This window comes from Betta splendens, chromosome 9 (assembly GCF_900634795.4).
Source record: "Betta splendens chromosome 9, fBetSpl5.4, whole genome shotgun sequence".
NCBI classification, from domain to species: Eukaryota; Metazoa; Chordata; class Actinopteri; order Anabantiformes; family Osphronemidae; genus Betta; species Betta splendens.
This window is the reverse complement of record NC_040889.2, coordinates 13,257,322-13,277,858: the sequence shown is the minus strand read 5'-3', so window position 1 is coordinate 13,277,858 and position 20,537 is coordinate 13,257,322. Positions and strand designations below refer to the sequence as shown.

At 47.2% G+C, this 20,537-nt stretch overlaps 5 protein-coding genes across 8 annotated transcripts; 3 read left to right on the top strand and 2 right to left on the bottom strand.

Moving 5' to 3' along the window:
- Positions 1–27: 27 nt before the first annotated feature.
- Positions 28–11,975, bottom strand: ncaph2 (non-SMC condensin II complex, subunit H2). 2 transcript variants are annotated; one of them, XM_055511440.1, is made up of 21 exons: positions 11,816–11,975; positions 11,536–11,645; positions 11,240–11,341; positions 11,101–11,166; positions 10,947–11,027; positions 10,670–10,726; positions 10,255–10,334; positions 9,987–10,147; positions 9,779–9,873; positions 9,347–9,418; positions 9,105–9,168; positions 8,928–9,029; positions 8,795–8,839; positions 8,492–8,562; positions 8,232–8,343; positions 7,703–7,768; positions 6,660–6,675; positions 843–903; positions 575–676; positions 360–509; positions 28–248 (listed from the first exon to the last, which is right to left on the bottom strand). In XM_055511440.1, exons 2-21 carry the CDS (start codon positions 11,641–11,643, stop codon positions 114–116), a joined length of 1,746 nt encoding a protein of 581 aa, XP_055367415.1. In that variant the 5' UTR covers positions 11,644–11,645; positions 11,816–11,975; the 3' UTR covers positions 28–113. The 2 variants fall into 2 exon arrangements, with proteins under 2 accessions (XP_055367415.1, XP_055367414.1); XM_055511439.1 differs by lacking the exons at positions 28–248; positions 360–509; positions 575–676; positions 843–903; positions 6,660–6,675 and adding exons at positions 6,718–6,938; positions 7,050–7,199; positions 7,265–7,366; positions 7,533–7,582 and having other exon boundaries at positions 7,688–7,768; positions 10,947–11,166.
- LOC114861960 (coiled-coil domain-containing protein 136-like) lies at positions 1,622–3,363 on the bottom strand. The gene is made up of 5 exons (XM_029161740.3): positions 3,189–3,363; positions 2,808–2,990; positions 2,360–2,608; positions 2,213–2,287; positions 1,622–2,127 (listed from the first exon to the last, which is right to left on the bottom strand). Exons 2-5 carry the CDS (start codon positions 2,857–2,859, stop codon positions 1,754–1,756), a joined length of 750 nt encoding a protein of 249 aa, XP_029017573.1. The 5' UTR covers positions 2,860–2,990; positions 3,189–3,363; the 3' UTR covers positions 1,622–1,753.
- LOC114861957 (protein SCO2 homolog, mitochondrial-like) lies at positions 5,135–6,582 on the top strand. Its single transcript, XM_029161735.3, has 3 exons — positions 5,135–5,293; positions 5,433–5,770; positions 6,050–6,582. The coding sequence occupies exons 2-3, from the start codon at positions 5,436–5,438 to the stop codon at positions 6,513–6,515; spliced, it is 801 nt and encodes a 266-aa protein (XP_029017568.1). The 5' UTR covers positions 5,135–5,293; positions 5,433–5,435; the 3' UTR covers positions 6,516–6,582.
- Positions 11,976–13,056: 1,081 nt separating the features above from the next.
- Positions 13,057–15,770, top strand: socs2 (suppressor of cytokine signaling 2). 2 transcript variants are annotated; one of them, XM_029161746.3, is made up of 3 exons: positions 13,057–13,496; positions 14,376–14,575; positions 14,760–15,770. In XM_029161746.3, the coding sequence occupies exons 2-3, from the start codon at positions 14,449–14,451 to the stop codon at positions 15,230–15,232; spliced, it is 600 nt and encodes a 199-aa protein (XP_029017579.1). In that variant the 5' UTR covers positions 13,057–13,496; positions 14,376–14,448; the 3' UTR covers positions 15,233–15,770. The 2 variants fall into 2 exon arrangements, with proteins under 2 accessions (XP_029017579.1, XP_029017577.1); XM_029161744.3 differs by having other exon boundaries at positions 14,340–14,575.
- Positions 15,771–15,923: 153 nt separating this feature from the next.
- cradd (CASP2 and RIPK1 domain containing adaptor with death domain) lies at positions 15,924–20,510 on the top strand. Of its 2 annotated transcripts, XM_055511444.1 has the most exons (4): positions 15,924–17,433; positions 17,514–17,599; positions 18,560–18,687; positions 18,855–20,510. In XM_055511444.1, exons 1-4 carry the CDS (start codon positions 17,167–17,169, stop codon positions 19,187–19,189), a joined length of 816 nt encoding a protein of 271 aa, XP_055367419.1. In that variant the 5' UTR covers positions 15,924–17,166; the 3' UTR covers positions 19,190–20,510. The 2 variants fall into 2 exon arrangements, with proteins under 2 accessions (XP_055367419.1, XP_029017574.1); XM_029161741.3 differs by lacking the exons at positions 17,514–17,599; positions 18,560–18,687 and having other exon boundaries at positions 15,924–17,464.
- The last annotated feature ends 27 nt before the right edge of the window (positions 20,511–20,537 follow it).

The following is a 20,537-nucleotide window of genomic DNA, read 5'->3' as shown; positions in this document are numbered from 1 at the left end:
GGATGGAATAGTCAGACAATAAATAAATTAATTCAATAGTGATGAATATTTTATTAAAGCATTGCTGTCGTTTGTAGTAAAAGTAAAAACCTCATAACAAGCTCATGTCAGACTTAATGTGACGTTGTTGCCGTCAGAGTCTTGAATCGGTCTGTGGCTCTGTTGGTGCTGAGCAGCGTGAGTCCCATCGAGTCCAGACTCTCCCCCAAACCCTCCACGCTGTCGATCTCCACCGTGTAATCATTCGCCTGCAAGAGACGCAGCAACACCAGCTCCATCACAGAACGCAAGGTGGGAAAGCTGTTCACTGTCACACAGGTTGAAATGGTTGAAGTAGTGAACACAAAGCTGTGATTTACCAGCTGTAATGAGGCCAGCAGATATTTGCAGGCTTCAAAGTTATCCAGGTCGTGAACGATTGAGGAGAACGCTCTGCGGCTACCGACACTCTTCAGTGCTCCCACGATCCTGTCACCGTACTCATGGATGTGAAAGGCAGGGCGCTCCTCCTGGAAACACGTCTCCATGGTTACATTCTGATGCCAACCAACCCCCCATCCCCAGCGCATTTTACCTGCAGAAGCAGCTCGGGTCGGATCTTGTCCTCCCAGTCTTTGACCCTTCGGGACAGAGCAGTCTCCTGAGTGTAACCACGGCAGTTCACCACCAACTGATCCTGAACAACAGAGACAAACATTGATGAAGAACATGTTCAGGTTTTGTTTAGGCCGTCGTCGCTGCTCCTGCAGGTCCACACATCAGTCACTGAATCTGTGTAGATGCTGGTTTTACTGGGAGCTAATGTTAATCAACCACTTTACAGATAATAATGAATTACGTACCACACGCAGCTTCACAAGATCTTCATAACTCAGTTCATCTCTCTCAGCCTCTGGCAACACAATGCCAGATGTTAACATCACAAACTATAGTAAAATATTTCAGTGAGCCAGCAAACATAGACACAGCGGTGTAATCAGGTGTCTGGTGTCTTTACCTGCGTCGTGGCCACCAAACTCAGCTGGAACGTCATCAGCAAACGCTTCATGTTCGTTGTCTGAGTTTTCGTCATCTCCACCTTTTACAGATTATTTAAAACTTTAATCAGCGGAAGGATTAAGGCTGACAGATGATATTTGTATCCTTAGAACCTATACTGTATGATAGCAATTTTCAATCAAGTAAATCATTCGCTGTGGTGAGCCCTGACGGGATAAGCCCAAAAGAGTTACTTTTTACCATTTGGGACTTTACACCTTTTGGGAGTTTGTGAACCTTACTACTATGAATTTAGTTTGTTTAGCCTTCAGCCAGTGAATCACAAACCACTGATAAAGTGGTAACCAGAGAGAGAGAGAAAGAGAGAGAGCGAGAGAGAGAGAGGGGGGGACTGACTGACTGACTGAATCCCTCAGCAGCAGCGTCTCTATTTGGCCAGAGACAGGCCTGGCCTTCACTTCAATAGCAGCAGGGTTTTACATTACAGCCACATTGTTGCCTGTTTATTCATGCAGGGTCAGAGTGAGTGTTCGTACCCAGCGGGTCGGCATGTCTGAAGCCGTCTACAGGATCATCTTCCTCCTGCTGCGGCGGCTCTTCTGGCTGCAGGAAGGTTTTTCTCAGTTCATCATCAGAGTTCTTATCTTGTATTGAGCATCTCGGAAGAAAGTAATCAATAAAGTATTTCTTGTTGGTTGAGTAACCAGAACCATCCACTGCCTCCAACCTCCACGCAGGCCGCCTGCAGAGCCTTTTAGATCCAGCAGGTGTCACTACTGAGCGATGCACCAACACAGACAGAGGAGGCCACTACAACAGCGGGCCAGACCGGGCTCTGAGTACCGTGTCCGAGGCTCTTCATGCTGATCTCGGCTCTCAGCGTGGTGATCTCCAGCTCGTACTCCTGTGCCGTGGCCTGGAGACGCTGCAGCTCTGCCCTCAGCCGACAAAGCTCCTCCTGCAGGGAGGCGATGTCGTTCTCCCTCTCTGCGGCCGCCTCCTCAGCCGCCTGCTGCAGAACCAGAACCTCCTCCTGAGCCGAGCGGAGCTCCTCCTGTGCCTCTGCCAGCTCGCTCTCCTTCTCCTCCTCCAGACTGTCCATCTCCTCCTGCACGGAGCGGAGCTGGGCTGCAGCAAGAAGGAAACACAGTTAATAGGTACCGTCTGCAAAGTAAACAACAGGAGACGCGTTCTGACCCGAGCGTGTGCCAACCCTGCAGCTTCTGGATCTGTCTGGTGAAACTCTCGGCCTGGTTGGTGCTGGCCATTCGCTCGTCTTCCAGCAGACCTGTAACAGCAGAGATGACATCAACACGTTTCACTCAGTGAGTGACGGAGGCTTCAGTGAACGGGTTCTGACCCTGCAGCTCCAAGAAGCTCTCCTCATGCCTCTGGGAAACTTCTCTGGTCTCCTCCAGCTCCAGCAGCAGCTGCACCACATGGGCTCTCAGCTCCTCCACCTCTTCTTCACCTCCATCACCCTGCTTCTCCTCCTTCACCTCCTTCTCCTCCTCCTCCTCGTAGGTTTCCTCCAGAGACTCCCTCTCCTTGTCCGTCAGAGCGTCTCCCAGCATGATGGGCTTCTCCACCTTCAGCTCACACAGCTCGTCTATTAACGAAACCAAAGCGACAGCATCAGAGAAAACATGTCATCGAAAACGGACTAATGAGACAAAGCGATGAGAGTATTAATAAGTGTGAGCCTTTTGTTCAGTCCCATCTCATCATGTTGTGAAACAAGTAAAATGTTAACATGTTCATTAAACCCAGGACAGGTGGAGTCCACCAGAACCAGAAGGTAGACTGACCGGATGGGTCCAGGACCTCCTCTATGACGGGCGGCAGCCGGAGTCCGTCCATGCTTGCAGCTGATGGAATAGGAGGAGCTGCTGGTGGTGAAGGGAGGCGGGGGGTGAGGCAGAATGAGCAGCGGGTGAGGAGGGAGGATGAGGCAGACGCAGCCTCGTCACGCTCCGGGCCCCTTCATCCTCCTGGAGGGGGAGCAGAGGGGAGACGATCAGCACAGTTCAACCACAACACTGGTTTGTGACAGGGCGTACAAACAGGTGAGACTGTGGTGGAGAGCTGCAGCCAGAGGACGCACAGCTGCACCACAGCTGCACCAGCAGGCTCTGAGGAGGGAGCCTCACACTCTGGGCACCTGGTCCCTGTGGAGGCTCAGGACTCACCAGTGACTGGGTCCCTGCGTCGCCCTCTGATCCCGTCTGAATGACCTTGGTTTTTGCTCCGCTGCTCACAGCAAACACACAGGCTGCATAAACACTGTGCTGCCTCTCCTCCTCCTCTCGTCCTATATTTGCTCCTCAGCATCAGCTCCGCTCTCAGCGTGATGCAGTGACGTCACTGCGTTAGGCACAGACCGTGACGTGAGCACCGGCCCAGCTCCATGATGTCATTTATTAACCGTTTCCTGCCTGAGCATCGCTACTGCAGTAGCACATGCTACAGATCCGTACACAGGAGGAGGGATCCTACCTTCAGAACTCACTGAGTCTATTTGAGCTGCTGGCGTTTAACTGTAATACATGACAGTATGAATGCTCGATTCTCTGCCCTGGTCCTTAAACGTTTCCTCATTTTAGCTGAGGTTTTATTTTAAATTAACTTAAAATGTATCTTGGTTACTTCTGTAAATGAAGCGACTCTAACCTTTGTTGTATGACAGAAATCTGAACGCAGGTGTGACATCACACACACACACACACACACAGTGGTTCACACACTGCTGACAAAACGGAGATTGTCTCACTTTTGGCTGTTGCCAGGCAACTGGAATCCTGAGTGGGTCACATGGAATAAAGTCAAGTGTGACTGAGCTGACAAAGTCACCAATATGCGACAGCAACTGGTCCTGGTTCATCTCATCCAGTCAGTCAGGCCTGTGGTAACAACCAACCACATTCACCTGTTGTTGTTTTTGTTCTGTTTTTTTAATTCATTTAAATTTTTTTTATAATTAATCAAATACATCAATTCCTTTGTTCCTCAAAAGACACATTTCCCTTTGTGTCACAGGGTTTGCAAATAAATGTGAATTAATGTCTAATTTCGGTTTGACCTGAATTTAAGACGCTTTAATATTCTGTCCTTTTTGTTTTTTATTAGCCATGTCCCAAACCTCCAGACCAATCATCAGCTTGTAAACCAGTCCTGCTCTCTGTTTACACACTATACACGGCTTCATTGTGATTCGAGCTTTGAAACAATAATAACTTATATGACTTCTGGAGGGAAATGCTTCAACTCACAGAGTCTTCTGGTTTTTCTTTCACACTACCATGAGGAAAGTGTCCTCAGACGTGAGGACCTAAAGCAGTTCTGCGCTGCAGTCAGTTATATAAGCTTCAAACTGAACCACAGAGACTCGTCGGCTCCTGATGGAGCTCTCAGCTTCACTTTGTTCTTCAGGTCTTACATAAGCGAGAAAGGAACTAACTGAGGTTCAGTCTCACTTCATGTATGTGGACAGTTACATGTGTGGCTTGTGTCAGGTCATCAGGTCAAATGACTCCACACAAGCAGGTCTTCTATGTCTTCTTGATGCTGAAAACAAAAGAATGTCCCCATCAAGGGATTAATAAAGTCTTATCTTAAACTGGTGCTAGAGTTTTAGGATACTACCATCACCTAAAGCTCATTTGCAGCTTTACTGAACTGCTAAGCAGGAGGACGAAGAGACTCACAATACACACACACACACACACACACACACACACACACACACACACACACACACACACTTTATTACTGACGACCCAAAATACTGAAGCACGAAGGAACAATGGGAGCATCTGCACAGGCCACCAGTCTCCCACTAGTCCTGGGGTGACTCGTGTGTTGACCCAAAAAGGACGAGCGAATACACACCCTTGATGTCAGGACACGGGACCGGAGTAAACTACAGCCCGTTGCATCGGTATGCTACCAAAACTCTCAGACTCAGTTATTAGAAAAATGCGCCATCTGCTGGAAACCGTCGGTTTTAGCCGTGAAAAAAGAACGAATCTGCTGATTTCCAGCTTTCAAAGCGACGAAGTCAATAAAGGGTCGTGTTTTTTTGTGACATATTAACGGCTTACCACCTTCCATCCCATGAGAACTTACAGCAAACAGCGGCTGGACAATTTCAATATATATAATTGAAGTATAAGTATGTCCCCATTTGTCGAATCTGCTGATGTGAATGAAGCCCGGTTAAAACGGATCACGCCGTGGCACCGGCTTTACAACGTACTCGCTGGTCCTCGATGTTTACAGGCTGAAACGGCTAAAGGTAAATTTGTACCTGAACAATGACGCGCTCTGCACTTTAGTTAAATGACCATGTAGCTGTAGCAGTTAGCACTGAGGGCTAGGTTAGCTTCCGAGCCACACGTGAAGGTCGTTCAGCTGCAGCCTCCCGTGTCTTCCAGGAAATGCTGACAAGGTGCGTCGCAGGTGGTTTGTGTGGAGGAAGACTTTTCAGGAGCCTTCATCACAGGCCGTGTGCCTTTCGGCCTCTGCCTGTCGGATTGCTCCGGCCTCAGCTCACCCCCGTTCGCCTGCTGTCTCCGGGGCAGCGTCCGTCTCGCCCTGGAGCCGAGCTGAAGCTGAGGACTCGGCTGTGGGTGACGCTGGTGATCGGCGGGGGTCTGATGGGCGCCTGGTGGTTTGTATACCAGGAGAAGCAGCAGAAACTGCGGCAGCACCGCGTGGAGCAGCTGCGGCAGGTGGCGCTGGGCCAGGGCAGCTTCAGCCTGCTGGACCACAGGTACGGAAGAACCGCATGTAGGGAGGTGGTCAGTGCTGCTCGCTTCATCAGTGGCTGTGCTTTGTTTTCTGACTCCATAGATCAGATCAGTTGACACTACTCTGATAAATCTGCTTCATTAGTTTACGTTACTGAGTCCAGGTTGACTCGATTAGGGCTGACGGACAGAGGTCTGCTTCAGTATTTAGTGAATAACAGAGTGAACTTATAAGTAAAGGTCATTATGTGATGTAATGTCAACCAATCACAGAAAACCACAAAACAAGCGTCTGTTCACAGGGGGAAGCGCAGGACCAAGCAGGATTTCCTGGGCAGCTGGCTCCTGCTCTACTTTGGCTTCACGCACTGTCCTGACATCTGTCCGGATGAGCTGGAGAAGCTGAGTGCCGTGGTGTCTGCTCTGGACCAGGACACTTCACTGCCTCCGGTCCAGCCCCTGTTCATCACAGTGGATGCAGAGAGGGACGACGTGGAAGCACTTGCCCAGTATGTCAAAGACTTCCACCCCCGTCTGATGGGACTGACAGGAACGCCAGAGGAGGTCAAACAAGCTGGCCGGGACTACAGAGTGTACGCTGTAGCTGGACCCAAAGATGAGGACGGAGACTACATCGTGGATCACACCATCCTCATCTACCTGATCAGCCCTGATGGGCTGTTTCTGGATTATTACAACAGGACAAAGGACCAGGAGCAGATCACAGAGAGCATCAGGAACCACATGAAGACCTATGTCAGACTCTGAACAAAGTACAAAGGTTTTACACTTGGTCAAGGAAAGCAAGCTTCAATAAACCAGTAATTCATTAAAAGTGCTTTAATCAAATTTTTTTCCCTCAATTCTCTGCAATCAATCTGAGAAAAGTACAGTTAAGCCTTTTACCTAAGCTGATCTGGACCTGGTACTAGTGTAAATAGCGGGATGGAATAGTCAGACAATAAATAAATTAATTCAATAGTGATGAATATTTTATTAAAGCATTGCTGTCGTTTGTAGTAAAAGTAAAAACCTCATAACAAGCTCATGTCAGACTTAATGTGACGTTGTTGCCGTCAGAGTCTTGAATCGGTCTGTGGCTCTGTTGGTGCTGAGCAGCGTGAGTCCCATCGAGTCCAGACTCTCCCCCAAACCCTCCACGCTGTCGATCTCCACCGTGTAATCATTCGCCTGCAAGAGACGCAGCAACACCAGCTCCATCACAGAACGCAAGGTAGGAAAGCTGTTCACTGTCACACAGGTTGAAATGGTTGAAGTAGTGAACACAAAGCTGTGATTTACCAGCTGTAATGAGGCCAGCAGATATTTGCAGGCTTCAAAGTTATCCAGGTCGTGAACGATTGAGGAGAACGCTCTGCGGCTACCGACACTCTTCAGTGCTCCCACGATCCTGTCACCGTACTCATGGATGTGAAAGGCAGGGCGCTCCTCCTGGAAACACGTCTCCATGGTTACATTCTGATGCCAACCAACCCCCCATCCCCAGCGCATTTTACCTGCAGAAGCAGCTCGGGTCGGATCTTGTCCTCCCAGTCTTTGACCCTTCGGGACAGAGCAGTCTCCTGAGTGTAACCACGGCAGTTCACCACCAACTGATCCTGAACAACAGAGACAAACATTGATGAAGAACACGTTCAGGTTTTGTTTAGGCCGTCGTCGCTGCTCCTGCAGGTCCACACATCAGTCACTGAATCTGTGTAGATGCTGGTTTTACTGGGAGCTAATGTTAATCAACCACTTTACAGATAATAATGAATTACGTACCACACGCAGCTTCACAAGATCTTCATAACTCAGTTCATCTCTCTCAGCCTCTGGCAACACAATGCCAGATGTTAACATCACAAACTATAGTAAAATATTTCAGTGAGCCAGCAAACAGAGACACAGCGGTGTAATCAGGTGTCTGGTGTCTTTACCTGCGTCGTGGCCACCAAACTCAGCTGGAACGTCATCAGCAAACGCTTCATGTTCGTTGTCTGAGTTTTCGTCATCTCCACCTTTTACAGATTATTTAAAACTTTAATCAGCGGAAGGATTAAGGCTGACAGATGATATTTGTATCCTTAGAACCTATACTGTATGACAGCAATTTTCAATCAAGTAAATCATTCGCTGTGGTGAGCCCTGACGGGATAAGCCCCAAAGAGTTACTTTTTACCATTTGGGACTTTACACCTTTTGGGAGTTTGTGAACCTTACTACTATGAATTTAGTTTGTTTAGCCTTCAGCCAGTGAATCACAAACCACTGATAAAGTGGTAACCAGAGAGAGAGAGAGAGAGAAAGAGAGAGAGCGAGAGAGAGAGGGGGGGGGACTGACTGACTGACTGAATCCCTCAGCAGCAGCGTCTCTATTTGGCCAGAGACAGGCCTGGCCTTCACTTCAATAGCAGCAGGGTTTTACATTACAGCCACATTGTTGCCTGTTTATTCATGCAGGGTCAGAGTGAGTGTTCGTACCCAGCGGGTCGGCATGTCTGAAGCCGTCTACAGGATCATCTTCCTCCTGCTGCGGCGGCTCTTCTGGCTGCAGGAAGGTTTTCCTCAGTTCATCATCAGAAACCACCACACCCTGTGTGGACCAAGAACAGGAGGCCACGTACTGTCAGCATAGTTACTGTAAAACCTGGAATAATCAGTTAATCTGTCCTAAAATACAACTAAGATTCATTGTGAATGTTTTCTGTATTTTTTGTTTTACGCCGATTTTACAGTCTTACTGCTTTTCTGTACATCCTCTTTCGAGTCTTCAGTTTGTCTTTCACTGTGCTCAGATAAATGTAGTTCAGGTCTGAAAAATTACAGAACACACATTTAAATGTAATAATTTAGTGACTGTTACAGGACACAGGTGTGTCCAAGGCTACCAAAAAAAACAAAACAAGACAATCAAAAGCTTAAAAGGGGATCGTCCATCACATAAACCACAGCAAATAAAACTGCATTTCGCAGGTGCCAAGCTCACACTATTGTAACAGTAGAACTACCGGTATGTGGTTTTGTTTTTTGGGCTTTGAACAAACCTGAGAATGTGGGTCCGTTTTTTAACTTGAGTTCGGGGGGATCAACTGCAACAAACATGAAGCTGTTGTGTTAATTCACATCAAAACACTGATAAAACACCAGCTGTTAAACAGTGCACATCAATGCTCTTACAGGTTCCTCTGAACCAGCTCCTAAAGTCCTGCAGAGAACTGGGTCGTTTCCTTTTCCTCTTTCCTCCATCGTCCAGACCATCAGGAACCTTGTAGCACTTTCCTACAAAAACAGAACCATGACAGCACAAGATCGGCCAGACTGACCCTTGACACGCTTAGGAGCTGTAATGTCTACCTGTTTTAAAAGGTTTGTCCGTTCCCACCACAGCATACGGGTCGTGAAACTTCCACACATTCACCTGAAACAAAGACATTAACTCCCATCATACCGTCTTTAAAAATCCAAAGTAAATGTTCCGGTGTGGATTTCAAAGAATTACAAACTGGACTAAAGCCTAAATATCTGTACAGTGTAAAAAGGTGAGAGTATTCTATTTATTCATGTATTTAAGCTCATCTATCAGCCAGGGAACATACAGCAGGCGGTGCCTCCTCTCTCGGTTTGTCCACTTGTCGCCTCTCTTGAACCATCCGGCTTTCTCTCGGCGCCTGAGACAAAAACATACAGACTTGACAACTAGTTAAGAAGCTAAGCAAATCCAAAAAATGTAAACATGTGTCTCACACCAATTGATGAATATATAAAAATTTACACACACACACACACACACACACACACACACACACACACACACACACACACACACACACACACACACACACACACACACACACACACACACACACACACACACACACACACACACACACACACACACACACACACACACACACACACACACACACACACACACACACACACACACACACACACACACACACACACACACACACACACACACACACACGGATCAAAAGATAAATAAAAAGCACAAACAGTAGAAGAACCTGGTGTCTGTCCACATGCTCCTCTGGTTCCTGGTCCTGCTCCATGTTGCTCTCTAAAGGCGTAAAGTTCTCTGCGACATCAAACTCCTTAGCATCTGGTCCAGCCACAAATAAAAGCTATTTATGACATGACAAGTGTAGACAGTAAAACATACAAAAAAAAAAAAAACAATGCAGGCTGGACGATGCTCCAACCAGGTTCATGTACCCATGCATTGCTGCAGAATATTATCGTCCCCGTGCTGGTCGTTATCCAAGTGGAACTTGGAAGCAGCTGATCGGAATGAGAGCAAGATCAGATCCTCTTCGCCTGGGATGAACAAGTTGATCCTGAAGTCCTTTTGACTGCACAGGATCTCGCCTTTCGCACTGAAGTGTTTGTAAATGATGTGTAAAATCATTTACTGATTAGAAAACAGCAGGTAGCTTCACTTATCCCAATAGTTACAGATGGATCAACTTGGAGATTGACTGACCTGATGAGAGGGAGTCTGTGCTTCTCATGTGTTTCAGGAGGAATCAGCGACTCAGGAGGGAGAGGATCCACATTCACAGTCTGCACAGGTCACACTTCATTTACATACACAGGTAAACATAACCAAGCACTTTTATTGCACTTAAGTGCTCAAGTTCTCCTTCTACATGTATGAGAAATCCTAATTATTATTTTATTAGTATTAGAAAAGATAAGCAGTAATTAAATAATCTCCACATTTGCCAGCTTTACCATTGAAGTGGTGAGCACCTGAGGGCATAAAAAACTGCAATCATATAATATTCATATATATGGAATGAATTAAGGTCGTAGTGTCTTCAGTGCTACTGCTAGAATTAACATGCCAAAAAAAACTGCTGACATTCAACAACACATACTGAGCAAAGAGTACTGACCGTGTTCATGTCTTCATTCTGTGAGCTCTCAGAAACATTAATGTCCAAAGGAATGAACTGAAAACCACAACCAAAAGACCATCAGTGATTTCCCACCTCAGCCAGAGGTCACATAATCTACTGATTTACTAGTGTACAAGCAGACAACTGTGTCATCTTAAAAAGTAAAGAATCAGTTTAGCTCCAAAACCAGAAGCTGGAAACATCAAGTTACTAAACTCATTAAAACAGTTCATCAGTCTTAGTTTCTACTAGATGATCTTTTAAGGCTTCCTACCTCAGCTTCGTCATCGTCAGCGTTGTTGCTGCAGGCTGCTGCGTTGGCATCATCCTCCTGAGAAGCTGCCGTCTCTTTGTTCTGTCTGTCAGAAAGAAAAAATGTAAAAAAAAAACTAATCAGAAACATAAGTGACTACTGGATGACGACAGACTTGCCTCTTCTTTCGGTCATTGATGTACTCCAGAGTTTGGTAAACCAGGCTGTGCAGTAGCTCCACCTGAAACATACAATAACATATAGTTGAGTTGGTCCCACTAGGAGCCAGAGACAAGTGCTTGGTTGGGTTTTACCTTCTTGCTGTAGATGCAGGCCGAACCCTGGATCAGCAGCGCTGCTTCAGCAAAGTTCAGTCTGGTTTTTCCTCCATCAAACGTGATGCACATATCATCCAACTAGAATCAGAAGAAACCAGAAAAGTCAACAAGGTGGTGTGGAAGTGATGTTAGAGAAACAACGAGGTGTGTTTTTATAGATAATCAGACATCCTGAGATGTTGATGACAGAGGAAGACAGATGTCTCCCAGACATGGACACGTTTCCGTTAATATGTGGACTGTAGGACAGCTCGCATGAAGTCGCAGGTTACCTCTTCCAAGTAGTCGTTTAACTCTGACGCCACGTCGATGTCCCAGTTCTTGGTGAGCTCCCGGATCGGCTGCAGCAGGTGAGCGAATCTGTTCTCCGTGGACTCCATGTCTGCGAACGAGCAAGAGGTCGAGACAGCCATGAAACCCGCTGACATTCAAAGATATAGATATAAGACAGCCACCGCCTGCTTCGGTGTTCAGAGTGTGAGCTGATTTCATATCCGCCTTCAAGGATACAGGCCGGTTAAAAACACGTTGTTGGAGAAAAACAAAACTCACCGGACACAAGACAAGAACCAGACCCGCAGCTAACGTAATGTAGCCGTTAGCAAACAGTCAAACGACCCGCGCTAAATTCTTCTTCTTCTGTGGTTTCACGTGCACTGACGTCCTTAAAGTTGTTTTGACGCCTCCTATCGCTAACCAACACACACCAAAGCCTGTTAACTTCTTCTTCTGCGTCCTGTTGGGTCACGTGAGGTGCTGGCACCTATTGGCCACGCGGTGGTACTGCAGGACAACGTTTATCCGACACTACATACATGTAATGAAAAGAATAATAATCCCTTCATTAGTCCCACATTGGGGAAACTGCATCTTACAACAGCTCAGCCTTAGACATGATAAAGACAAACCTAAGCTGGTGATGAAGATACTGAGATGCAGGAAAATAGTACAAGGACGTAATGAATAATAGGTGACATTGGCGAGAAGTGTACGTATTAAAGCATGGGTGATTATTGCACATGAACATTGTACAGATGTTTTTGCTTTTTTGCAGAGTCTGATGCAGCAGGGAGGAAAGATTTGTGGAATCTGCCCTTCACACAGCGAGGGTGGATGAGTCTGTCACTGAAGCTGCTCTCCAGAGCAGACCATGAGTCCTGCAGTTGGTGAGAGTCCTGGTCTAAAATGGATGTAAGTTTACACCATGTCCAGAGCACAGCCCAGGACGGAGCCCAACACTGTCCAGCCTCTTGTCTTAGTGAAGCTGCTGCTCCAACAACCACACAAGATGTGTACAGTATGGCTCATGCCACCAGAGTCATAGAAGGTCTTCAGGAGTTCAGGGTCTGATCCTCACAGGTATTGTGTTAGTGTCCACTCCCTGGATGTTAATCTGTGAGATGACAGCAGACACAACGAAGGACCCAATGACAAGCCAAGGTTCTCTATAAAACGTGTTAATGCTTGACTCATGATGATCCATGTGTATCTTGTTTTAAATGTGGTTTACTGTCATCATCATTGCATCAATTCATACTTTTTACTGCTACAGCTGATCAGGGCTTGACCCATCGTCTCTCATCAATACAGATGAGACTGCTGTGTTGTTTTGCATCCATTACTCAATTTGTAGTCAGCCGTGTAGAATTGAACAAATCTCGCTTACTTGGCCCAATTGAGCGCATTAGACCTGGTGGGTTCGGGGGGCCGACGGCCCTGCACTAGGCGCGTGTGCACGGCCCTGACAGTGTCGCCATGCGCCAACAAACGCGGTGGAACACGTGCGTCGGTCCACCTTAAATCGGCCGCCTCGGAACCACGTGACCGTATTCCTGGAAAGTTCCTGGAAATGTGTCTTTTGTGTTGATGATGATCTCGGTTATTAGGCGGCTCGCTGGACTCGGCTCAGCCCAACACAGACACTGACGGACGGGTTCTGCGCAAGGACTCGCACGGTGCAGATTGTAGGCTTGCAGGACGCGGGAACAGTTCGGTTTTGCCTCGGTTCGGCAGCCGCAACTCTGACACACGGACGCGTGAGGGCGAAAGGTGGTTTCCCTGCGCGGTGGAATCGGACCGTGAGCCCCGTTGCAGGACGGAGAAGCGGAGATAGAGCAAAAGCGAGGCTCGGTTCGTGGATTTAAAGCGAAACCGATCCCAGTGAAATGTAACCGACGAGTGGGAGGCATCGCTGGCGCAGACAGCTTTAGCTAGCGGCTAACGCTAGCTCCAGGTGCGTGTTGTTGTTGTTGATCATAAGCGAGTTACGAGCCGCTTCTTGGGTCGGACAGGTGAGACACCTGTTCCCGCCTCCTCCTACGGTTCCGAACCTTACCTGCGTTGTTTCTACGGAGCAACAATAAAACGTTTATTGTCACATCAGTATAAGATTCAGAATAATGAATTGTCCCATTAACTCCTCAGTTTAAAAACACTCTTACTAATAATGAACCAGATGCATGACACAATGCGGCAGTGTTCTCTAAAAATAGTGTTTTCAGGGAGTCGCAGTGACGTCACTCAGACGTACAGGTGAAGCTGCTTTCAGAGTGTTTGCTTCACATGCGTTGGATGAAAGCATTCAGGGGCTTCAGGGTTGAGGATTTAAGCGATAGAAAACTATAACTTCACTTTAAGATGGAGCTTTAAAACAAAGAATGTTGGGTCAAAACACGATTGTTTACTCTGAGCGAATTCATTAACTCACCAACAGCAATGAAACAGCAGTGTGTTAAAACAACGAGCCGACACGCTGAGCAGAACCTTAGTCAGTAAACACGGGTTCAGGTTCATGAGCAACGTAAATCCATAGCGAGGTGCTGGGTTTAACCCAAACCTCCACTAAACCCTCAGACTTTGCTCTTTCCACCACTCCTAATTGTTTTCTGCTTCCCAGTCGCTGACACAGGTTCTGTTGATATGAAGTGGAGAATCTGTCACACCCGCTGTTAATTAGTCATCAGCAACAACAGAACGTCCTGTAAATTCACTGTAACCCAGATGCTCTGCTCTGTTAGTCCTGGTTTTAATAATGAACATGTTTCCTTAAATGGAACTCACTTCCATGTCCTTCCAGGTTAATGTAATCAGGATGCTTCTGGTGTGTTGCCAGGACAACAGAACCGCTGCGTCTTTCAGCGACTGCAGACCTGCTCCATGTCTGAGCTGAACGTTGGGTCTGTCCAATGACCTGCCAGTCCTCGGAGTCTACAGAGAGCATTGAGACGGACGCACGGGCCAACAGAACCTCGAGGGCCGTGGAATCCGATGAGAGCCGCATCGCCTTAGCCATGAAGGACCTGAAGAACACAGGTATGACTCCTCAGTGTGCTGTGAGGTCCAAACGTCTGCAACCCCCTGGAAATAATGAGAAGGCTGGGTGGAAACACTTTCTTGATTGTTTCCAGGGATGTTTAGCATCTCACACACAGCTGTAGCTCTATCCTAACACTGGTACCGTCCTCTAGTAGCTGATGTGCTCTGGTCTCTGGCGCAGGCTGGTACTGGGGCAGTCTGACCGCTACTGAAGCCAAAGAGATCCTTCAGGACGCCTCCGAGGGAACCTTCCTGGTCCGGGACAGCTCACAGAGAGACTACCTGTTCACCATCTCGGCCATGACGTCGGCGGGTCCCACTAACCTGCGAATTGAGTACAAACACGGGAAATTCAAGCTGGACTCTGTGGTTCTGGTGAAGCCAAAGCTGAAGCAGTTTGACAGTGTGGTCCACCTCGTGGAGCACTACGTCCACCTGTCCAGAACCAGTGACAAGCTTCCCAACTCCCAGCCGTCAGCAACGGCGCCCAATGGCACTGTGCAGCTGCTGCTCACCAGACCCGTGTACACGGCCACACCGTCGCTGCAGCACCTGTGTCGCATCGCCATCAACAGGACAACGCGGCAGGTCCAGGACCTGCCACTGCCCCCCCGGCTAAAGGACTATCTGATGGACTATGCCTATAACGTATAGAATTCAGAACAGCCCGTAAGCATATGTCCCATCATGCCCTGCTGCAGAAACATGCAGTATCCAGAGGAGAGACCGGGACAGAACATCTGTCCTGAGCTGATTCTGAAATCATCAGGGTGTTTGGGTCGGAGTCTGGCTCCCTATGGCAGATGGAGCATATATCAATGGCTGTTAAACAGTTCCAGCTGTTAAACAACAGGTGACCTGATCCAGATCAGGGCCTGGGCCCTGTCCCCTAGGTGGATCACAGATTAGGGTGTCACGTCTGTTGTCATGACAACAAGTCCTTAAATGCAAACCTAGGGACAGTGACTTGGATCAGAACATTCAGACACAGATGTTCTTAAAGAACAAGGGATGAAAACACTGAGACTGAAAACCCAACTCCCAGAACCAGAACACGTGGAGCTGAACTGAAACTGAATGAGCGATCACGCAGAACTTTTCCGCTGTGGACAAATGTACTTTGAGGTTTAAAAATGTGTATTTATGAAAAAAGATATAAAACATCCTTATTAATAAAATGAAACCATGTTAATGTGGGAGTCTGAATGTCCTGAAAGACACAGCTAGATGTGAAAGTAGAAGCTGGTTCAGGTCCAGAGGGTTTCACGCTAGACTCGGTAAAAAGCTCAAACCTGATTCACAAACTGACGGGACGCCAGAGAAACCAAAGTCAACATGACGATGTGTAAAGTTTCAGTTTTACTGAGAAGCTAGAAACGTATTGATTAGTTCCATCTCACTTCACAGAGGCTCGGATCTGACCTGGAGTCAGCTAATGAATGGAGCTTGTCCGAGGCCTCAGCTCCTCTGGTTCCTCCCACCTTTGAGCGGAGTCGTGCGATTGGTCGACTGGGGTTCACCTGCGGTTACACAGGCAGAACTCAAACAGACGCCATCGCTGCGTCTGAACACGTCATGTTGAATGAGCGGCTGTTTGAGCTGACGTTAGACTTTGAACCTGGTGCAGCTCCAAAAACAAAAAGACGTAAAGGCTTCATTTAGGGATGTGTTCTAACCAGTAGCAAAACAAACGTCACACGACTGAAAACCTGTGTTCACAGGACGACGGCCTCTACTACGTTCAGCTCAACACGTTACGTGTAGTCGATGGCAGTGTCAACATGTGTGTTCGACTCCTCTTTCAGAGGACAAGAAGTTTTAAGGACTTCCAAATGTGCGGAAGAAACCTACACTTTAGAAAAGACACAAAAGAGTTGATCCATTAAGCAGCATCTTAACAGCAGGTCTCCATTGTGCCACTTAGACACTATGAACATGTAAGGTCTGCTGCGAGGCTCATGAAACAATATTTATTGTTTTGTGGAGGCTGCTTGGCATCTGACAGCCTGTGCTGTTCTGCCTCTGGAGGATCGATAAAGCCTTTATATGGAGCGTTTACTACACGGCGCAGCGTGTGTTTGCTCAGTTGCTGTTTACATCTCCACACGCTCAGTGAATCTAGTTGTTACAGGCACTAACTCGTAGTTGTGTGACACTTGTACTAAATTATGAGAATTTACTACCAGAATGAGGCCATTACATATGTTGCATGTTGTAGAGAGACCAAACTATTTTAGAAGCTTTATATTTTGGGGTATTTTGTAAATGTTTTTATTCTATTTTCATGTGAACTCTTGTAAACTCATGTTGGAAACAACTGTGACCTGATTTTAAAAAAATTAAGGTATTTAATCTCCATTCACAGCTCGTTTTGTTTGATTTCTCAGTAAATTGAGTGACGCCTTGTTTTAACCAAAGCATTTGTAGGAAGGAACTAGAGATCTGGCGGAACGATTGTTGCGCCTGGTTTCCAGTCGGACACAATAACAGTGGACACACGTTCTTGTGAGGGCCCAGAACTTGAAGCGCCTTGTTTTTTACGCCTAACAACCGGCTAATTGTCGCCGAGTGACCGGTTTCCAGTTGACATGGAGCCTGAGCACAAGGCTGCGCTGCGGGCGCACAGGTCGTATCTGTCCGGGGAGTTGCTGGTCAGCGACACCATCGTCCCGTTTCTGTACCAGGAGGACGTTCTGACGGACTCCCAAGTGGAGCTCATCGAATCTCAGCCCACTAACCGGCAGAAGAGCCTGAAGCTGCTGGACATCCTGCCGAATCGCGGGCCGCGGGCCTTCTCCGCCTTTCTGCGCTCCCTGGAGGACTACAGTTGGGTCCGGGACCTTCTACAGCAGCAGGTGGAGGGTCCGCCCAGAGCCTCGTCGACAGGTGAGAGCTAATAGAGACTCTGAAATCAAATCAAGCATTCTGGTTCCAGACGTGGACGGGTTTTCCTGGAGGACGAAGTAGCAGAACCAAGTTTCTGGATGACGTTGGTCAGATGTTGGTTCACATCCCAATCAGGTACAAGGAAGATGTGATTACTAATCATGTGACAAAGGGACTCAAACCATTGACCCTACAGCTGGTGGGCAACATCACGGACATGAGAAGAAACCAATGTTTGTGTTGTATGAAGTAAAGTCAACCCAGGTCCAGGAAGCAGTTCCTAATTTTCAAGTGCACATAATGTGTGTTTACAAAATGTGTGAGCATCTGTAGGAAGACTGGGACGATCTGGTCCAGTTGTAAGAAGCCTGTAGACACTCACCCAGAAAGTTATGGAAGAAATTCTGTCCCGAGGGGTTCACTTAGTTACAAGCTTCAGGTTTGAAATATACCACAAGCCAAGGAAACAGGAGGGAACCTGACTGTCACCAGGTTTCAGCTCTACAGTACGTGCCTGATGGAGGAGGATGAGAGGGAGACCTCCTCCTTTTCAGACAAACTGCAGCAGCACATGTCTGTTTCCATCAGTTCATCACATGCTGGCTGAGCAGGAACTGATGGGTTTCATGTTTCCACTGAAGCCAAACCTCAATATTCTGCAACTGTGGCTACAAATTATTCAAAATAGCACCACAACCAGAGACTGTGGACAGGTAATGCTGGTCCACAGTCTCTGATTCTTGTTGTTGGGCCTGAGTAGCTGTAAATGTTTCACATCTACTAAGCAGCATCAGAAATATTATACTGGACTTTTTATATTCTCTCGTCCTTTGTTGGGTCGGCAGTGGACCAACTGGTTCTGGTCGCTCCTCTGTTCATCACGGGTTATTTGCTGGTACCAGTTCAATTCATCTCTGGTCTGGTCCACGTGCTGCAGCGCAAAAACCCCAGAACAAGGTCACGAGCGGTGAAAACACAGTTTTCTGTGTCACAGTGACCCTACTAGAACAGAGTAAACACGTTGCGACACACGTTGACTTTAAAGGAACTGGTAGTAATTTGTGTGTTTGTGTTGACGCTGTGGTCCAATGACAGGAGACCAAGCGGCGCAACCCCCCACAGACCATCACATACCCAGAATCACAGCAGGACAAAACCAGGCTGTCCAGGACCCCCTTTGACCAGTGTCAGTCCTGAAGGCGCTGACCTGTTTGACTGTAGAGGTCTGAATGTAGGAATCAGGTTTATGTGATCATGCTGAAATAAAACTATTAAAGCCAGAACTCTCTTTGCGCTGCAAAAAGCTAAAGTCATGTTTTTATTAGTCTGAAATGAAAGTAGACGATGAGAGAAAAGTGACCAATGCAACATCTGGACTCATGTTTTACAGATGTCTGCAGACTCCCAGACTCGGTTCTGCTCAGGGTTCCTTCAGATCAGGAGTTGTCCCGCCTGGCGTCTCGTCTTGGTTCTGAATGGGAGTTGGTGTTGATGGACCTGGGTTTGTCGACTGAGGCCTTGTTTCGCTGCCGGTCCGATCACCCATTCAGTACCCACGGAGCGGTTCTGGCCGGCCTGGTACAGTGGAGACGCTCTGAGGGGAGGGAGGCCACCGTGCAGAGACTGATGCAGAGTCTGGAGGCTGCTGACGTCCACGTGTCAGCTCTGACCGAGATCCTGGAGTCACGACGACGGTCTGGGACCAGTTTAGTAAAGTCAAAATGAAAGGTGACTATTATATGATGTTAAAACAGGAGCCACAGACTCTGGATGGGTTCAGTCCACAGATGAGCTGGACTTATCTGTAGCAGGTTGGTTGATTTTAGAGGTGAAACTCCTTTAACAGCCAGAACCCCTCAACTCAGGAAACGCCTCAGATTTAAGGCACACTGGCTTGGTGTGCACTGGCCACCATCTGTGGTCAGGTGATGTATGTTTAGGTCGTTATCGTCAGACTTTCAAGGACGTTCTTAAAAAAAGTCAGACGCTCTGAAGCCTTAACTCGTTTTAAACTTCAGCTGTGCAGCATCCTGAGCTACAACCATGAACAACGGATTTCCTGCTTGGACTGAGTCTTTGAGATGGATTAAGATCATTAAAGCAGTCTCATTCAACTGTAAACCTCTGATAAACACATAGTTTCTCAGAATCACTGAGCTGGAAACTAGAAGTACTTAGAGATGCAGCTGTGGAACTGGACCAGAGACCAGAACAGAGCCAGAACGTGATTCGTCCTGGACACTGGGTCCAGTTTCAGCTTCAGTGAAGCTTCAATGTGTGGTTCTTTACACAGCTGTCAGTCATGCTACAGCTGATGCAGCCACCGGTGCTGGGTTGTGCACTGAATATAAAACACATGACTATTTTATATGAGTTTATCATTACAAATATAACATGTTCAACGTGTTAACATTTGATAGAAATCATGTAATGAACGTTTCGATTGTGTTTGTGCTGTTGTTGAGTTAAACAGTTTTACTGATCAGTGGACAAGTCACATCAGGAATTTATGACTGAATCAAGTTATTTAGAACTAATTGAACGATTAGTTATTAATGTGTTGATCTCACCGCTCTGCTCCTTCCTCCGTCTATATCTCTGGTTCCAGCCTAAAAACAAACAACAGCAGATGAGTCGTTGTCTATTGAGCGAATCCACATCCAGCAGCTTTATCCTACAAGCATTGAATCCTGTTCGCTAATTAGCCATATGGCGCCAACTAGCTAACATTAGCTGCTAAGCTAGCGAGCTACGTCAACAAGCGTTACTGGACAGTTCTGGAACTAGACCCGTTTCTAAGTGGGCTGTTACCTGCTGAGCTGCCGCCACCTGCTGGTCCAGACCGAGAAGCAGCAACAGTTCTGTTGGCGGAGCCTGTAACGAAGTGTCGGAACCACTGTATGTGACGGGAACGTTCAGGTTAACGCTGTGTCCATCCTTTGTTCTGATCCAGACTTCAGGTTATGGGTCGGTCTGACGCTGCTAGAGAACATATTTGATATTTCCTTCGTTCCATTGCTTACTTGTATAAAATATTTTGATTTGGTTTTATTTTTAAATTTGTTTTTGAAAC

What these genes read in the sequence shown, in the direction of transcription:
- ncaph2 (XM_055511440.1), bottom strand. Translation starts at nt 11,643, where the DNA reads ATGGAGTCCACGGAGAACAGATTCGCTCACCTGCTGCAGCCGATCCGG. An exon ending in ATGACCGAAAGAAGAGGCAA is followed by an intron (nt 11,028 to 11,100) that starts GTCTGTCGTCAT and finishes TCTGACAGACAG; the next exon opens with AACAAAGAGACGGCAGCTTC. An exon ending in TATTCTGCAGCAATGCATGG is followed by an intron (nt 9,874 to 9,986) that starts GTACATGAACCT and finishes TGGCTGGACCAG; the next exon opens with ATGCTAAGGAGTTTGATGTC.
- LOC114861957 (XM_029161735.3), top strand. Translation starts at nt 5,436, where the DNA reads ATGCTGACAAGGTGCGTCGCAGGTGGTTTGTGTGGAGGAAGACTTTTC. An exon ending in TTCAGCCTGCTGGACCACAG is followed by an intron (nt 5,771 to 6,049) that starts GTACGGAAGAAC and finishes GTCTGTTCACAG; the next exon opens with GGGGAAGCGCAGGACCAAGC.
- socs2 (XM_029161746.3), top strand. Translation starts at nt 14,449, where the DNA reads ATGACCTGCCAGTCCTCGGAGTCTACAGAGAGCATTGAGACGGACGCA. An exon ending in GAAGGACCTGAAGAACACAG is followed by an intron (nt 14,576 to 14,759) that starts GTATGACTCCTC and finishes TCTCTGGCGCAG; the next exon opens with GCTGGTACTGGGGCAGTCTG.
- cradd (XM_055511444.1), top strand. Translation starts at nt 17,167, where the DNA reads ATGGAGCCTGAGCACAAGGCTGCGCTGCGGGCGCACAGGTCGTATCTG. An exon ending in GGGACCTTCTACAGCAGCAG is followed by an intron (nt 17,434 to 17,513) that starts GTGGAGGGTCCG and finishes TTCTGGTTCCAG; the next exon opens with ACGTGGACGGGTTTTCCTGG. An exon ending in TGACCTGTTTGACTGTAGAG is followed by an intron (nt 18,688 to 18,854) that starts GTCTGAATGTAG and finishes CATGTTTTACAG; the next exon opens with ATGTCTGCAGACTCCCAGAC.
- LOC114861960 (XM_029161740.3), bottom strand. Translation starts at nt 2,859, where the DNA reads ATGGACGGACTCCGGCTGCCGCCCGTCATAGAGGAGGTCCTGGACCCA. An exon ending in GGAGGTCCTGGACCCATCCG is followed by an intron (nt 2,609 to 2,807) that starts GTCAGTCTACCT and finishes TTTCGTTAATAG; the next exon opens with ACGAGCTGTGTGAGCTGAAG. An exon ending in ACAGATCCAGAAGCTGCAGG is followed by an intron (nt 2,128 to 2,212) that starts GTTGGCACACGC and finishes TTCTTGCTGCAG; the next exon opens with CCCAGCTCCGCTCCGTGCAG.